The sequence below is a fragment of the Musca domestica genome, unplaced genomic scaffold (genome assembly GCF_030504385.1).
Source record: "Musca domestica strain aabys unplaced genomic scaffold, Musca_domestica.polishedcontigs.V.1.1 7, whole genome shotgun sequence".
NCBI lineage: Eukaryota > Metazoa > Arthropoda > Insecta > Diptera > Muscidae > Musca > Musca domestica.
Window position 1 is genome coordinate 21,337,752 of NW_026712383.1, and position 19,246 is coordinate 21,356,997.

The following is a 19,246-nucleotide window of genomic DNA, read 5'->3' on the forward strand; positions in this document are numbered from 1 at the left end:
TTGAAAAAAATTGAATTTTGCGCACAAAAATAACAGCCAACAACACTCTTAAATGCTTTGTTGGTAGAAATTGGTGACGAGCTCTCCGAGGTATTTATTTCATTTGAAGCTGTGAGCTAAAAAATGCAATGAAACAAAGGAATGACAAAAACTAAAAGAGAACTTGTCAAAAGTAGACTTTATTCGATTACGAGTGCTATTTATTTCCACCTGAAAACAAGCAGAGAATACTGTAACTCTAAGTAGAGTGGCATAGAAAAATAGAGTTGCTGGATTTGTTTTCCCACAGAAGTACTCCTGTACGAATTCCAGCGAGTTTTGCTCTCTACTCGCATTTGAGCGTGAATTTTGCCATGAATTTATCACAGTTCATTATTACATAATAAGTCAAATAGTTTATTTATTTGTAAATTTAAAAATCTTATTAAATAATGCAAACACCTACAAATTAAATAACTTGTTAAGAATTTACTCGATTCCGAGTAAATTTTAATTCCCACTCGAAAATAAGCGAGCTCTAATTAAAGGGGCGTAGAAAAATAGAATATGCTCGATTTCTTTCTTATTTTACTCGCAACAGCACTTGTGTTTGAATTTCTTATTCGAATTTTTATTCGAATTTTTTATTCTCAAATAGTTTATTTTTTATATTCAAATAGTTTATTTATTTTAATTTTTTTTTGTAAATTTTAAATGTTTATTAAATAATGCAAACACCCACAAATTAAATGACTCATCAAGAGTAGAATCTACTCGAGTCTGAGTAAATTTTATTCCCACTCGAAAATAAGCAAAGGATGCGAGCTCTAATTAGAGGTATGCTCAGATAGAGTGTGCTCGATTACTTTCAAATTACTCTCAAGAACACTTGTGTTCGAATTCCTACGATTTTTACTCTCTACCCGAATACGAGCGAGCATTTCGGGGGTCTGCTTTCAAGGACCGAAATAAGCCTTTATCACAGTTCATTACCCATCTCAGTATGATGGTAAATGGTTTAATCACAATTTTAAGTTAAAATGCTAAAGATATAAGGAAAACAAGTAAAAAAAAAACATTAAGTTCGGCCGGGCCGAACTTTGAATACCCTCCACCTTAGGGTAATGGAAACACTAGAACCAATTATAACCCACAAATACCAATTTTTAGACATATTCGTGGGAAAATGTGGCAAAAATCATGAAAATGCCGAATATCGGGAGGTACCGCTATATAGGGCTATACAAAAGCGTAGACCTATACATACAATATTTCGCCAACGGAGCTAGAACTCATTATGACTAACAAATTCCAATTTTTAGACAAATCCGTGATAAAACGTGACAAAAACCATCAAAATACCTAATATCGGAAGATACCGTTATATGGAGGCTATACCAAAGCGTGGACCTATACATTCAATGTTTCGGCGCACGAACTAGGACCCATTATGAAAAAATGTAAAAATCATCAAAATACCGAATATCGAAAGGTACCGTTATATGGGGCTATACCAAAACGTGGACCTATACATGCATGGTTTCGCCACCGGAGCTAGAACCCATTATGACCTACAAATACCAATTTTCAGAAAAAGTGTGGCAAAAATCATCAAAATACCGAATATCAGGATGTACTGTTATATGGGGACTATACTAAAAACGTGGACCGATATATCTCATTTTCAATACCAACCATCCTAGACACAATACAAATTATTCTGCTAAATTTTGACGCTCTACGTCAAATAATGTGGGCTGTATCGTGATTTCAACAGACATCGTTAAATCGTCTTAGAATTTTATGACGAATATTTAGGGATGTTACAAACGGAATGACGGAGTTAATATACCCTCATTTTCAAGGTGGAGGGTATAAACATAAATCAATTAAATATCAAATTCCTTTAAAGGCTTTTGGGCAAGTTTATCCATGTTTCGGATTTCCAACCCCCGAATAAATTAGAGAATCTAACGAATACCAGATTTCCTCCAATATTGAAGACAAGAACAAATTTCGTTCTCGATGATCTAAACTCATTTTAGACTTCATAAAATTACAGATCATTTTTCATTAATCCAGGCGCCTGTTCGGTTTTTTTCGCCAAATAAGCCACTAACAATCCTGTAATTTTCTTACGCCACCACAAAAGTCAATCTATTTCTCCCTGATTTCTATTAAAGGAAAAATTACACATTGAATACATTATTCGGCCAATCGTTACCAATCAAAATTACGGAAATACAATAAAATAACGTAATGACTTCTTTTGAAGGTGGATATGGAGGCTTTGATTTGCCACGGTTCTTCTTTCTTTATTTCTTTCATCTTTACTTCTCATGGCTCCTCATCAAAATAATTCTAAGCCATTTCGTTTCCTTAATGATGCAAAGATTTTTCTTCTCAGAACCACTAATAAGATCATAAAAGAAAATTTCCATGTAAAATGAAGGAAAATAATGAGATTTTTTCCCTTTCATCTTTGAACGCACACATTCACACACACACGGGTGAAAACGCTCTCAATTATGACCTGAATGGGTAAACAACAACAAACAAATTCTAGGATGTTGCCAATAGTGCTAGCCGGCCTTAGAAGAAAATCATAAACCACAAACTTGAATTTAACCCTTTTGAAGAAGGCGAAATGGCAACAATAAAGGAGTTGTTATTGTTGTCCATAGATGCCAATGTTAGTTGTTGTTTGTTTTTTCTGTTCTCTGTAAAGAAAACTACCGGAATTTGTAATCTATTGAAATTGGCTGCCTCCCCGCCTAATAAGGATGATAATGATTTTCTTTTCACTTCCCAGTGTATGTGTGTGTGTTTTTTTTATGTCTCTGCTCTGAATAGATGAGATTTCAAATGCTTCTTAAAGATACTCCACACATTGATTGTTGGAAAAACATAGCCTCATAAATGTGATTCTCAGAGTTGCCCCTGCATATTAATTCTTTCTACCAAATTGTTGGAAATTGGCCAAAATTGAGGAAAATATTACAAATTCCATTTTATTTTATAAGACTCATATTTTAATTGGTCAATGGTCTTTGAAATTGTTGAGATTGGAAAAGTCCTCGCTAGACAAAGAAGATGATTTTTTTCGACATCGATTTATTGAATAGAAAAATACTCGTGGGTAGATTACTAGTTTTACATGAAGTTTACTTTCCACTCTTTTACTTTGTGTGGGAGCTTTCGCGAGGACTCCTGCTTGGAAAGTAAGAGTGAATATTATATTGTTTCAAAAAGGAGTAAGATGTTACTGTACGGGTGAGCTTACTCTCCTCTCTATTGTATTATGTTGGAGCGCTCGTAAATACTCCTCTTTGAAAAATGAGTGAGTGTTTAATTGTTAGAAATAAAGTAAGAATTTACTGTTACTGTGAGTTAACTTTCCACTCTTTTATTTTATATGGGAGCACTCGCCAGAATTCCAGTTCAATTGTTCAAAATAGAGACGGAAATTTCTCTAAGAGTTAAATCGAGTGGGAAAATAAAACTGTGCAGCATAAGAAACACATAGGTTAACAACACAGTAAATTATCAAAGTATAGCTAAAAAGGAGACATTTGAAAGTATAAATCGTAAAATACCATAAATAGAGGGGGCAAGTTTGAAAAAGTAATTGGTTTCGGGAGAAACTGACGAAACTTTTAGAGGTATTTTTGTTCGTTTTTTGAAAATAAGATTACACACTTCCTCTAAACAACATCTTAGATCTACCCATTGTTTTATACCCTCAGCCATATGGCTAGAGGCCAAACGTGCCTCATCGAAATAACGGTTTTAGACCCTAGGTCTCTTTGGACGAAATCCATTTCAGGACATTTGGAGTCGATCTAGCGATGTCCGTCCGTCCGTCTGTCTGTCTGGCTGGTGCGCACGATAACTCTCGAAGGGTGTATTCGATTTGGTCCAAACTTGGTACATCATAATATTATTGTCAAACTGAGATCGAGTTCGGAGATGGGACGTATCGGTCAACATTTTCAAAGAAAATAATTTACTGCCCAGAAAGAGAAAGGATAATCCGACTTTGCTCCAATTTTGCATATCATAATATTTGCATCAGTGCTAGGTCAGGTGCGAAAATGGACAATATCGGCCCACTCCATCAAGAACCTCCCCCACAAAGGGTCAAAATTTTGAATAATCGTAACTCTTCAAATTACACACATCATAATATTTTATTATTGCAAGGTCTGGTGTGAAGATGGAATATATCGGTCGACTCCTTCTGGTACATCACGAAATTAACATCCGATTCTATTTAGCTTTTGCACATCTGAATATTTTTATCACCACAAGATCTGTTATAAAGATTGTAGAGATCGGACCATTCCTTCTGGTACCTCCCAAACAAAGGGCCAAAATTTTGAATAACAAAAATGATCATAAAATCCGAAATATGCATATGGTTCTCTTCAAATTAAATATATCACAATATTTTTATTAACCCAACTTCTGGTGTTAAATTGGGATATATCCACTTCTTCCACAGGTCCACTTCTTCTGGTACCTCCCCCACAAAGGATCAAAATTCTGAGTATCTATGAAGCTTTTACAACGCGAAAATAACGTCCGATTCCATTTAGACTTGATACATCGCAATATTTTCATCAACACAAGATCTGTTATAAATATGGTGGAAATCGGACCATTACTTCTTGTACCTCCCCTACAATAGATAAAAGTTTTGAAAAATCAAAATGGTCATAAAATCCGAAAAAACATCCGGTTCTTTTCAAAATCCACAAATCCTAATATTTTTGTTTGCTCAAAACCTTTTGCGAAGATGGTGATATCTGCAAACCCCCTCGGGTACCTCACCCACAAAGGGTCACAATTTCAAATACTTACATCTGTTATAACTATATATAAAAATTAGATATACATGTTAAATTTTCTTGCGCATACCAATAATTTTATCTGTATTAGATGAAGTTGGAATACTTCGGTCCTCTATATCTGTTACCTCACGTATGTTTCCAAATTTTCCAAAAATTTCCACATATCTATATAAAGTATAGGAAGTACTCGCTATAGTCCAAATCTGGCACGCTGTAACATTTTTATCAGTCTAAGGTCAGATACAAATTGGTCAATATTGACCAATTGCTTTCGAACCTCAGTTTGAATAGTCATAACTCAAGGCTGGGAGTATAAATCTGTCGACAAAACCAAATGATACTATTTTACTCGTTTTTTTTTTTTGAAACTTTCGGATTAAAATTCCTTGGAATCAGTTTGGGGAGTATAGTGTCTTACTAATAACGACACTAATTTTTGCAAAAAAAAAAAAAAAAAAACGAAAAAAAAATCCTATATTTTTATCATACTTTCCTCCAACTTTTTTTGATATTATGCATGAAAGTTACATAAAATTTCGATGTGTCAAAAGAAGAAATATTCAACACAAAATTTCAATATAGTCCCAGAATAAACCATGTATCTGGAGGTTAAAAGTTTATAAGAAAATTCCATTCGAAACTTTTTATGTTATGTGTAACACTTTTCCATTTTAGGTCAAATTTTCCCTTAATACCTTAATTTTTGAACATAGTGTCAAAGGAGGTAATAATCAGGATCCAATTTTGTTATAAGTCTCCGAATAAAGAAAATATGTAAAATTAATAAGAATTGTTTCAATATTGCCTAAAAATGCGAAAATATTTCCTAATCTTTTTGATCAATGTTTCATAGGTCTTTTTTCGACTTGACGCCTGAAAGTAACATAAAATTTCACTTTAGACAAAAAGTGTCAAAAGAAGAAATATTCTATACAAAATTTTCACTTTCAATCTCAAAATAAATCATTTATTTAGGTTTGATAGTTTTTAAGAAAATTAAGTTCGGAAAATATATATTACAAGTGAAAATTATGTGTTTCCTTTTTTATTCTTGATGCAGCACGTTTTCAATCCAAGTTAAAATCTCCCTTGAAACTTCATTATTTGGGCAAATTGTCAGAGGAAGAAATATTCTGAATCAAATTTCATTGTGTGACTCTGAACAAAATAAGTTTTAATATCTCATATGTATCAGAAAATAATTCCCCATTAATTTTGGTTTATAAAATCTTTTTGTTTATTTTCGACAAATTTAGCACTTTTGCTAAAGTTGTTGCAATTTTTCTTATAATTTTACTGTTTCTATAAGTAGTCTAGGTTATCAAAAACTCGAAGTCTTGTTTTTTAAATATTTTTTTACAGTATTGGTGTGCGTTGTTTCTTTGTTGCAATTTTTAACCGATTTGAATCAATGAAATAGTTTGGGGCTAAAAATAGAAAGCGCAGCGGTTCCGCAGTTTCTCATTCGAGTCGCTTCCACCTCTGATACTTGGTGGTTAATAAAATAAGTCAAATTTAATCATATTTCAAAATAATTGTCAATTTGTATTATAATCTTGACATCGAATTCAGTGTCCTGCTCAATTATGTGTCTTATAACATTTGTCCTTTAGCCACTCCCCAGAGGAACTTTTCCGACCAAATTTCTGTCTTTAAAATGGCAACTCATCATAAACGTTTTCTTGCAGAAACCTTCTATTTATTCTCCTTGTTTTTTTTAGAACCATCTACTTCTCAATCAAATACGACAGATAGTCAGCCAACCAGTGAACCAAGCAACCATCCAACTTCTCTGCCAACTAACCTCAGTGCAATTGTGTGTGCCTCATAAAATGTCGAGCACAATGCATTGCGTAAAAAACAAAAGATCTGGAACGAGATGAAATACTTTTTTTTTGTCCCACTACAAAGCTCAACTTCTAGTACTACACTGATATACAACCGTAGATAAATTCAATGTCGGAACAACCGAAGGAATGAACAGACAAACAGATACAAGATGTATGATGTTGTTGATGGTGTAGTAGTATACATCATCAAAAATTACTTCCTGATTCTGTAACATGACTGACTGGTTGGCGGCTGTTACACATTGGTTTTTCTGTGTTCCTGCGTTGTCTCATATATGGCACATGTTTTCTGGGCTCAATGTAGAATGCAGCGAGAAGGAGAAAAGCAAATTTTGAGCAGGAGATTTTAATTTGTGTGCGTGTGTGTGAGAGGGAAAATGTATTCTAATGCCAAGGTATGGCCTGAAGTGGGTGAATATAGATCCCATTTTTGTGGAGAATTGTTGAAAACTGGGCTGTAATTGAGCTAAATTTTATTGAGGTTGTGATCCTTTCCTGTGGAAGTTCGTAGGGTACTTAGCATTGTAGAAAGTGAAAAAATAAAGACTTGAATTAAGATAAATATGTGTTCAGCTAACCATGGATGTCAAGATGAGATATTTATATAAGCGGCTGAGCAATGTAATCCAAATAAGATCCGATCGTGGATCCTTGTGCAAAGTCTGATGCATATTAGATTAGGGAGTTTGCGGAAATTCACGATATTATTTCAAAACATCATGGGGTAATACTCCCAATCTATATAATTTCATATTTATATGCATTTTCATCTCAGTTTTCTGGTGGAGAGTAATATTTAGATATAGCAAATTTTAAAGAATCGCTGACTTTTTTCGCAAGTTATGACAGATAAAAGTGTGTGTGAGATACCAGAAGGGGTTCGCAGATATACATCATTTTCACAACAGATCTTGTGTTAGCAAAAATATTTGTATGTGTGATATTAGAAGAGTGTTGGATGCTTATTTTCAAGTTTATAATCGCTTTGGTTATTCAAAACGTTGACCTTCTGTGGTGGAAGTACCAGAAGGAATGGTCCGATATCGTCCATTTTTATAGGAGATATTATGTTGATAGAAATATTGAGATGTGCCAAGTCTGAAAGGAATCGGATATTAATTTCTCGCTTTATAAGCTTCATGAATATTCAAAATTTGGACTCTTTGTGGAGGAGGCACCAAAAGGAGTGGACCAATATGTCCCATCTTCAAAGCAGATATTGTGTTAGTAGAAATAGTGGGAACTTTGACCCTTTGTGGGAGAGGTGATAAAAGGACTTGTCCGATTTCAACGATCTTTATAACAGATCTTGTGTTGATAGAATAGATTTGCCAAGTTTGAATGGTATCAGATTTTAATTTCGCGTTTTCTAAGCTTCATGGCTATTCAAAATTTTGACCCTTTGTTGGGGAGGTACCAGAAGGAGTGGACCGATATATCCCATCTTCACAGTAGATCTTGTATTACCAAAAGTAATGGGTTGTGTGAAATATGAAGAGAACCGGATGCTTATTTCCGATTTTATAGTCGTTTTGGCTATACAAAACATTGACCCTTTGTGGGAGAGGTGCCAGAAGGACTTGTCCGATTTCTACCATCTTTATAGCAGATCTTGTGTTGATAGAAACATTGAGATTTGCCAAGTCTGAATGATTAGGATTTTAATTTCGCGTTTTCTAAGTTTCATGGCTATTCAAAATTTTGACCCTTTGTGGGGGAGGTACCAGAAGGAGAGGACCGATATATCCCATCTTCACAGCAGACCTTGGGTTAATAAAAATATGAGTGATGAGTGTAATTTGAAGACAATCGGAGTCTTTTTTTACATTATATAAGAGTTATAATTATTGAAAAATTTTGATCCTTTGTGGGGGAGGTACTTGATGGAGTGAATTGTCAATTTTCGGAGTGGACTGATATCGCCCATCTCCGAACTTAATCTAAGTTTGATAATAATATTACGATGTACCATGTTTGGACCAAATCGGATACTCCCTTCGAGAGTTTACGTGCGCACCAACCAGACAGACGGACGGACATCGCTTGATCGACTCCAAATGTCCTGAAGCGGTTTTGGTCCTAAGAGACCTAGGGTCTATAACAGTTATGTTATTACTTTTCGCAGAGGACATCCTCATCATATTATCGAATGAAACTATGAACTAGATTCGTAATTGTTCTTCGATCTGTGACAAAAGTTCAGTGAATGAATTAGACTCCTATAGTCCTCAGAAACATATTTTAAAAAATCGACTATGTTTGTTCTTATAGTCCTTAAAAACAGAGACTTTTAGTCCGATTGTTCTTCATTGAATGTTCTTAAATATTCTTATTATCGGTCTAATAACTCTCAAAAAATTATCGATCAATGATATGGAAGCCCCTTTAAATATCAACTAATTGTAGTCGAATTTTTAATTTCAGCGATTCTCATAGTTCTTAATAAATTCGGGACAATTGGATTTATTATTTGTTCTATATTACAAAAAAAAAATTCAAATTTCTCATATCAAAAATCCACCATTAGCGGTGGATTTCTTGACCTAAAGTCGCCCAAAATAAATGAAAATACTTTTCTTATATCCACATGTTGTTAAAAAATAAATTAAAAAAATAAATAACGAATTAAATTCATTTTTATTTAAAAAACTTCAGAATATTGGTCTGACAGTCCCTCAAAAAAGAATTTTAAAAATCCACGATCAACAAAAAAATCATAAAAAAGAGAAAAAAAAAATAAAAAAAAACCCTGACAGTCAATCATTTTTTACAAAAATCCAAGTCTATTATTCTTTAAACTCCAAGCCAAATATTCCTAAATATTTACGACTATGGGCTCTGTTATTAATTTATATATGTTTTTTAAAATTTACGAAGATGAACTCTAGTAATACTTCAAAAAATATTATTAAAAATCCAAGATTAGCCGCTCGTACTAGTTTTAAAACTCTTTCAAAAATATTTGTAACAATTCCTTTCAAAATATTCTTAAAAATCTTAATTTGGGTCTCTGGAAATATTCTCAAAAATTGACGACTAAAAATTATTTTTAAAAAATCCATGATGTTCCTTTTTTAAATTTTCATTTAAAAATCAAGGATTATGATCTCTGTATTAGTTAGAAATTATTTCTTAAATAAATTCGATTATTGGATACATAGTACAACAAAAAATGTCCGATTGTCTTTTAAAAAATGTTCTTCAAAAAACGTCCTTAAAAACTATCATCGTAAGTTTTTAAGGACGTGTTAGTCCTTCAAAAATATTCTGATAAAAGCACATTTATAGATCTTCAAAAATATTCTTCAAAATTCTCGAATATTACTTTAATAGTTCTTCAAATAATCACGACTACAGTTCTGTGCTCCTCTTAAAATTATTGAAGGTTTTTTAAATCCCCTTTATTTCAAATCATATCCTTCACACTTCTCTTATACGGCTTTGGTCACCAAACGAAAAATAATTTCTTTGCAAAAAGTGGAGAGTAATCACAGGAAATTTTCCTCCAGCGGCAATCGGAATGTTGTTAGAAAATATAAATAAAAATCGATTAGTCACTGTTAGGTGAACCGTGCAATTGTCAAAGATTATTTTTCATTTTTATGTTTTTTTTTTTCGCCCCGCTTCGTTGTCGACGGTGTTTTGTTATTGTCGCCATTCAAGTTGTACGGATACATGCAACAAAATGCGGTAAGCGGTTAACCACACAACAACAACAACATGCCAGCAACACTCTTGTTCGATGAGTTGTTGTTATTTGCCGCAACGCGTTCAGAAACAAAATACATATTTGTACATTGATGGCCATCAGCGTGTGGCTAGAAGTGCCGCAATAACACGATGATCCATTGTCAATATAACCGAATAGTAATAGAGAATTCATTTGTTGTTCCGTCCGATCGTCCGCCTGTCCGCCTCAGTCCGGCCCGAACTTATTTGTCCACATTTTTCAATATACGCCTGAGTGTGGCTCTTTTTTCTAATTTAATGGTTGGCATCGGTGGTAGTGGCCCAGGAATTCCACCGTAGGCATTCATCTTTTTCCAATCATTAATATTACAGAGAGAGAGAAAGATGGGGAGGTTTGGCTTTTTCTGCAGTGATTAATTAAATGTTGCAGATATGATGGTGCAAAATGTTGGCTGTTCGCTTAATTTAAGATTCGGATTTTTTGTTCCGCTAACTTGGCACCATATGGAGAGATTTTGAACAATGGATGATAGCGGTAACGGGAAATCATGGGTTATGGGCTTTAGAAGCACTTATAAATAATCGGGATTATATGGACCGACAAATAACAGTTGAAAAATCTACCATAAAACAAACAATTGTCTTAGATTTGTTGAGAATACGAATCGGTAATTTTGTAAAATTACTTTTTAGAAGGAATTATAAGAACATAAAGACTAAGAATGGTAGAATTAAAAAAATTGATAATTTTAGCGATACAATTCACCGGAATTGTTTCAAATTTCGTATTCGAAGTTCGTAATGGGTACTACAGCCTGAAAATTGTCTATGCAAGTCTAGGACTTCGTATGGCCCTCATACATCGGTACCCCGATGTTGGCTTTTTCTGGAGTGATTAATTAAATGTTGTAGCTATGATGGTGCAAAATGTTGGCTGTTCGCTTAATTTAAGATTCGGAGTTTTTGTTCCGCCAACATGGCACCCAATGGAGAGATTTTGAACAATGAATGATAGCGGTAACGGGAAATCATGGGTTATGGGCTTTAGAAGCACTTATAAAAAATCGGTATTATATGGACCGACAAACGATAGTTGAAAAATTACCATAAAACAAACAATTGTCTTAGATTTATTGAGAAGTATGAGATTACGAATCGGAAATTTTGTAAAATTCCTTTTTTTTGAAGGAATTATAAGAACATAAAGACTAAGAATGGTAGGATTAAAAAAATGATAATTTTAGCGACACAATTCACCGAAATTGTTTTAAATTTCGTATTCGAAGGGAGGGCATTTAAACTCCGAATTGTTCGAGCCGTTTGAGCGCAGTGTCTATCAAACAGCTCAAAAGCCGAGAAATACCGTCGGAAACTGCGAACCTGTGTAAGCCCAGGACTCAGGCGATTTTTCAACCAATAAAGGATATCTCCGAATTACTCCGAATTGTTCGAAGTAAAAGCCATATACAGGGTGAGATAAAAAACTGCAACAAAGTCATTATTTTTCAATTATTTTTTTAATTTTATTTAATGAAAGCAAAAATGTCGGAAATAGCATCAAATCTTAGAATAAGTTTAGATTGGTTCGAATTGATCACCTTTGACACGAATTATGGCTTTCACACGGCCAATGTAACCGTCACACGCTGCCCGAATGTTGCTCTGCGATATTTTGGCCCATTCCCGGCGAAGCGCTTGCTTGATCTTGCGTGATCGACACTTTGGTATTTTTTAGTGCCATACTCCAGACACAATAGTCCAACAGATTGGTATCCGCAGATTTTGGTGGCCATTAGGCGCTGGAAATGAAGCGAGGAACCTCATTTTGTATTTTGTTGTTTGAGTGGGAGGGTGCTGAGTCCTGTTGGAATGTCCAAGTTCTGCGGCCAAAATGTTTGCGTGTCCAAGATTTCAATACACCCTCCAGAATATTTTCGCGATAATATTCGGCATTTATTTTGATGCCACGGTCTATTAATACGAGCGGAGAGCGACCATCGGCTGTTATGGCGGCCTACACCATCACCATGGCCGGCGCTTGAGTTATGGTGGCCAACTGAAGGTGCACATTTTCAGCTGACTTCTTCGGCAAGTAAACACGATCATTTTGTTTAGTTTATAAACTGTTGGACAACGAATGTTTTCTCATCGGAGAAAATCAAATTCGACACTTCACCACTTTCGGCCAAGCGAAGCAACTCTTTAGCTCTTTGGAGTCTATTTTCTTTCTGTTGCGGTGTAAGTTCTTGCACTTTTTGAAATTTCAATGGCTTTACCCCGAGCTCATTTTTCAATATTTGCCGAAAGAAATATTGCGATATGTTCAGCTCACAAGTCATTTTTCGGCCACTGGGGCGCGGATTCCGATCAAGTCGTTTCTTTACTTTTCGAACCCTTTCTGCTGATGTTGCTGTTTTCTTCCGTCCACTTCCTTGATGTCGGACTACGGTACCCGTTTCACGGTAACGAGCGATGGTACGAGACACAAAAGATTTATTCACATTTAAATGCTGAAGTGCTCTAACGATAGCCACTTATGGTTTTCCAGTCAAACATAAAAAAATTACACTATCACGCTTGAGTTCCATCACGAATAACTTTTTTTCTGGAAAATTCTCACCAACTTGCTTTTGTACGCTTGTAAACAATATAATGAGCTGTCACTGGAATAATTTTAACAGCTATCGGAGGAGTGGCTTAAAAATGACAGCAGTCTGAAGTTGGTTGCAGTTTTTTCATCTCACCCAGTATAAACTGTAGTATTTTTAAAGGGCCGATTGACCATTAAACCAACAGTCAGCGAAATTTCAGAAATAATTTTTGCAGATATATTTTGAAAAGAAGATGAAGATATTTTTTTCTAAAAATATTTGGAAACGGTCAATTGTGGACTCTAAAAAATATTTCGATAGGCCCAATCGTGGACTTTTTAAAAACATTTTGAAAGGGTGAATCGTGTACTTTAAAAAAAATATTATGAAAGGTTCAATTGTGGACTTTTTGAAAAAATATTGGACTTTTGAAAAATATTTCGAAAGGGCCAATCGTGGACTTTTTAAAAGTATTTAAAAAGGGTCAATCGTGGATTTTTTAAAAATATTTTGAAAGGGTCAATCGTGGACTTTTTAAAAATATTTTGAAAGGGTCAATCGTGGACTTTTTAAAAATATTTTGAAAGGGTAAATCGGGCTTAAAAATATATTTCGAAAGGGTCAATCGTGGACTTTTAAAAAAATATATATATTTTGAAAGGGTCAATCATGGACTTTTTAAAAAAAATATTTAGAAAGGGCCTTCTAAAAAGTATTTTGATAGGGTAAATAGTTGACTTTTTAAAAATATTTTGAAAGGGTAAATCGTGGACTTTTTAATTTTTTTTTTTTTTTTTTTTTTGACTTTTTAAAAATATATTTCAAATATAAAATATTTGAAAGGACCAATCGCGAATCTTGGATTTTCATAACACGATTCCACTCAAGTCAAAATCTCCCCTTAAACCTAATCTTTTAGGGAAAGTATCAAAGGAAGTATTATTCTAGATCAAATTTCATTGCGGATATAGTCCCGTCTGAGATTTTGTGAAATATTCTTAAAAATTTGCAGTTATGGTACAGTCTTTATGGGTTAAAGACCCCTTTAAAATCTATTTATGTTTTATAGCGTATTTTCTCCCCCATTGAAATTCAAAATAACCAAACGGTGACACACGTTTGGCAATTTTCCCGGGAAAAAGTGTGTTCCCCCATTTTTTGTTTTGCAACGCCAAATTGTGCGGCATGTTTAAGCCATAGAATGGCTTAATTGCATTTCCTAATATACGAGTGCAATTGGCTGGCGTGATGATGATGGCAGCCAGCCGCACTTGTATTTACCCACACCGTCAATGGCGGGAGCCCCCCGCTGAACAAAAATTAGTGGCAAACACCGAAAAAGCCGAAAAGAAAATCAACAAACGATGGCGACGACCGAAAAGTAGGAAAATACATAACTCATGGCATCTCTTGCCAGGCCTAAGAACCGCAACAATTTTCCAAACGAAAAAAACGATGCAAAAGAAGAAACCGAAACTATTTACTTGAATGTATGCCAAAAGTTTATTTTTAAGTGATTTCGCTCGCAGCACACGAAATGCGGTTGTTGTACTCAGTGTTCTTTTTGGCTTTTGCTTCTGTAATGGGGAAATTCTGTAATATTTCGAGGAAAATGTGGGGAAAAGAAATTCTGAGACATATGCTTGACATAATAACAAAATAAAACAGCCACGACATAAAATAAATACATTTGAGGTTTTCCAAGTTTATTGACCTCCGCACAAGCACACAAGACATTGCAACAATTTTCATATTTCCTTTTTTTGCTTTGAAAAAAAAATGCCTTGCTCCCTCTTTAACGCTCCATATATTCCACAAGCTCATCGGACATTTTCCAATAGAGCTGCGGTTTAACAATATCCAAACGTCCATTATCCAACCATATTTGTCCATTTGAACCCATTTCTATGGCCCGCACTATATTGCGTGCACACACTGCGGTTTCTTGACACGGTGCCCCTTTTAATTTATCCACATACTCTTGACCATATTCCAAAAATGCTTTCATCGTATGCCGTACAAATGTCTTGGTAGGACCACAACAAATGGCCATAACAGCCACACCGGTTTTCTCATAATAGATGGGATGCTGAAAGAGAAAAAGAAAATAATAGAAAAAAAACGCGACAGAATATAAGTTAGAAAGGTACATAGATGGATAGGATGGAGATAGGCAAAGAAGAGACATATAGTGCTGTGCTGTGGTGTGGTGAGATGCGATGAGCCAATGGACATTGAAACTGCCATATAAGATTAGAAATTATGTTTGATAGTAATCTGACAGTAAAACACACACACACTAACACACAAGAGATACAAGCTAAATATGGTAATGAAAATGGAGGATGCGAGAAATAGAAATGAAAAATTGTTAACACTATTATGTTCTCTATAGCCCATAAAGGTCCTTTAGTCTTTCTCTAGACCAGAGAGGTCCTTCAGTCTTTCTCTAGACCAGAGAAGACCTTCAGGGACCTGAAAGGGAAGGTCTTCTATAGCCCATAGAGGATCTGGAGGTTTTCTATAGCCCATAGAGGATCTGTAGGTCTTCTATTGCCCATAGAGGACCTGAAGGTCTTCTATAGTTCATAGAGGACCTGAAGGTCTTCTATAGTCAATAGAAGACCTGAAGGTCTTCTATAATCCATAGAGAAACTGAAGATCTTCTATAGTCCATAGAGGACCTGAAGGTCTTCTATAGTCCATAGAGGACCTTAAGGTCTTCTATAATTCATATAGGACCTGAAGGTCTTCTATTGCCCATAGAGGACCTGAAGGTTTTCTATAGTTCTTAAAGGACCTGACGGTCTTCTCTAGTCAATAGAGGACCTTCAGGTCTTCTATAGATTATAGAGGACCTTCAGGTCTTCTATAGGTTATAGAGGACCTACAGGTCTTCTATAGGCTGTAGAGGACCTACAAGTCTTCTATAGGTTATAGAAGACCTACAGGTTATAGAAGACCTAGAGGTCTTCTATAGGTTATAGAAGACCTAGAGGTCTTCTATAGGTTATAGAAGACCTAGAGGTCTTCTATAGGTTATAGATAACCTAGAGGTCTTCTATAGGTTATAGAAGACCTAGAGGTCTTCTAGAGGTATAGAAGACCTAGAGGTATAGAAGACCTAGAGGTCCTACAGGTCTTCCATAGGTTATAGAGGAACTTCAGGTAATCTATAGGTTATAGCGGACCTTCAGGTCTTCTATAGGTTATGGAGGACCTTCAGGTCTTCTATAGGATATGGAGGACCTTCAATTCTTCTATAGGTTATAGAGGGCCTTCAATTCTTCTATAGGTTAAAGAGGACTTTCAGATCTGCCATAGTTTAATGAGGACTTTCAGGTCTTCTATAGGTTATAGAGGGCTTTCAGGTCTTCTATAGGTTATATAGGACCTTCAAGATTTCTATTGGTTATAAGATCCTCTTCTCTTGATTATGGAGGACCTTCAGGTGTTCTCTTGGTTATAGAGGACCTACAGGCCTTCTATGGCCAGTAAAAGACCATCAGGTCTTCTGTGACCAATAGAGGACCTTCGCGTCTTCTATGGCCGATTGAGGAACTTCCGGTCTTCTATGGTCAATTGAAGACCTTCAGGTTTTCTGTAGGTTATAGAGGACCTTCAGGTTTTCTTTAGATTATAGAGAAGCTTCAGACCTTCTATAAATTGAATAAGAAGACCTCAGATCTCTCATGAATTCGTCGTTTTTCGGAACAGTGTTTGCTTTAGTTTTTCTGTTGATTTTTCTCTAATCTCTTCCACTACGTAACGTATTTTTCCTACTCACCGCCAAACTCCGCGTAAAACCAATGACTCCAAATTTCGCTGCACTATAAACACAAAAGACCGGCGATGGATCCAATCCCGTAACCGAGCTAACATTTACAATCATACCTCCACGTCCGGCATCTTTATTTTTATCCATATACGACATGGCACAACTGATAATGTTAATGGGTGCGGTCAAGTTGACATTGATCGTGGCCTCCACATCCTGTTCTTTACACAGCGTAGAACCATTTACCAAAATATCAATGTAATCCATTTGCATCATAACATCCTCAAAGTAACGCTGCATATCCATGCGCGTCATGGTGAAGTCAAATTTCCAAAAGAAAATTTGTGTCTTTGGATTGAGGGCCTGCAGCTGGGCAATGGCCTGGGGATTTTCCACGCTGTGTAAAATTGCCAATTTCTAGAAAAATATGAAATTTTGTAATTTCCATTCAGGATTTTGTGGAGTTCACATTACCGCAATTTTCTTGGTCACCAACACCTTGCATGTCTCATAGGCAATTCCACCACAATCGGCCACATACACCACATGTTTACCTTCCAAATCCATTTTAATCTGCAACTATATTTTTTCTAACTTAATATCTTTCTCTTATTATGAACCGGTAGCTGTGATTTAATTTTACAAACTAATCGTTCTTGCAGGGTTTGGGAACAGTATTCGCTAGCCATAGAAAGTTGGTTGGCTTATCTCCAGTTTTATGGGCAGATAAGCTAATTGCTGCATATCTTTTTACCTATTTAACTTTGTTAGATAGCCAGCTATGATGCAAGTTTTAATAAAATTATTAAAATTTATTTATGACTCTTTGATTTAAGTTTTTTGTATTTCTTATTCTTAGGGTCACGTGTATTGACATTGAAAATTTATTAAATTTATCAATTCTTTTGGGACCTGATAAGCAACGGATTTCTGGAAGTATTTTCACATATATAAACAAAAAAATCGGCATTTTTTTAGTGACAAAATATGAAAGTTGATATAAAAGCAGATCAGTTTCTTAGAATTTTCGGGGTAAATACGGTTGCTGATCTTAAAAAATTACATTATTGTTCCCCGCTATGCCACTACTTGTTCGACAAACTCTCTCAAAATCCATCACACCACTTCGAGGTGTCTCTGTCTCTCTAGTGCAGTGTTTTTAAATATATAATTATTGAAAATACTTCACATTCATAAAATTAAATTAAGAAAATCTCCGACAATTCATATCGATAAAAAAGTCAATGGTAAAATCTTTATCCGACAATATTGAACAACCAAAAAATGCATTTTAATTTTATCGTTCAGTTCAAAACGTATTGGTCACAAAAATTATAGCTTCCATAAGTTCATAAAAATCAAATCTGCATAGGTATTTGTCTGGTAAAATCTAGAAAGAGGAAGCGGAAGCGAGATAGACCCATAGTTACTTTTGAGGATCTTCGAATAATCACTTTCTAAGTCGATTTATGCATGTCAGTTCGTCTGTCATGTTTTTTTGTGAACAAAATGCAGGTCTATTGATAAAAACAATATTTGTTTGGCCCAAGGACAAACCCTATACGCTAATTTGTGGCAATCGGTTCAAACTTAGATATAGCTCCCAAATATATATGTTCAACCGATTCGGGGTGAATTGTACACCAAATGGCCAATATCAATCCAAATGACCTGAATTTTGGTATTTCCGACTGAATTTATCCTACTTCAAATTTGGTGAAAATCGGTTTAGATATAGTTATAACTGCCATGTATATATTTCATCCGATTCAGAGTTTTAAGTTCCTCACATGAGAAATATGTACTCCACAAGAATGATATTTGATACCAAATAATTTATGGAGCTCAAAAATATATCTGTCAAATTTATCGATATCGGATCAGATTAGGATGTAGTTCCCATATATATATTTATCCGATATCAGGTTTATTGTGCATCAAATGGCTAACATCAGGCCAAATAAACTAACGAGTACTTCAAATTTGATGGAAATCGATACAGATATAGCTATAGCTCCCATATATTTGTTTCATGCGATTTGGGGTTTTTAGTCCCTCATATGCGTAACAATAATCTTTGTTACCATACAGGGTTGCCCATATTCGACGGACCCATCTGGCAACGTCATAACTTTTGACAGATATGTCACATCGCTTAATGACATACCGCGTTCGAAGCGTCAGTCCATGAATTAATACACGCAACGCGAAATAGTTGAAATTTACATTCAACAGAAGAAGTCAATTGTGAAAACTCAACGTGCTTTTAAAACATTAAAAAATGTGAGAAGTGCGCCTTTTAAGAACACCGTTAAGCGTTTATACGAAAAATTTTCGACTGGTAAGGATCTTTCTAAACCTGATAGGCCATATAAAAGTCGACCAAGGCGATCGGCCGAGAATATCGCTGCCGTACAAGCCAGTGTTGAGAGATCCCCAAGAACATCCCAAAAACGCCGTTCTCAGCAGTTGGGCATGGCTCGGTCCACTTTACAACGGATTATT

At 35.1% G+C, this 19,246-nt stretch overlaps 2 protein-coding genes across 6 annotated transcripts in view; one reads left to right on the forward strand and one right to left on the reverse strand.

The window, feature by feature from the left end:
• Positions 1 to 19,246, forward strand: part of LOC101894352 (protein outspread) — a 363,760-nt gene that overhangs the window by 239,882 nt on the left and 104,632 nt on the right. The gene's annotated exons all lie outside the window — the stretch shown is intronic.
• On the reverse strand, positions 14,640 to 17,376 carry LOC101900680 (alcohol dehydrogenase-related 31 kDa protein). Its single transcript, XM_005186209.4, has 3 exons — positions 17,216 to 17,376; positions 16,751 to 17,158; positions 14,640 to 15,052 (listed from the first exon to the last, which is right to left on the reverse strand). Exons 1-3 carry the CDS (start codon positions 17,306 to 17,308, stop codon positions 14,759 to 14,761), a joined length of 795 nt encoding a protein of 264 aa, XP_005186266.1. The 5' UTR covers positions 17,309 to 17,376; the 3' UTR covers positions 14,640 to 14,758.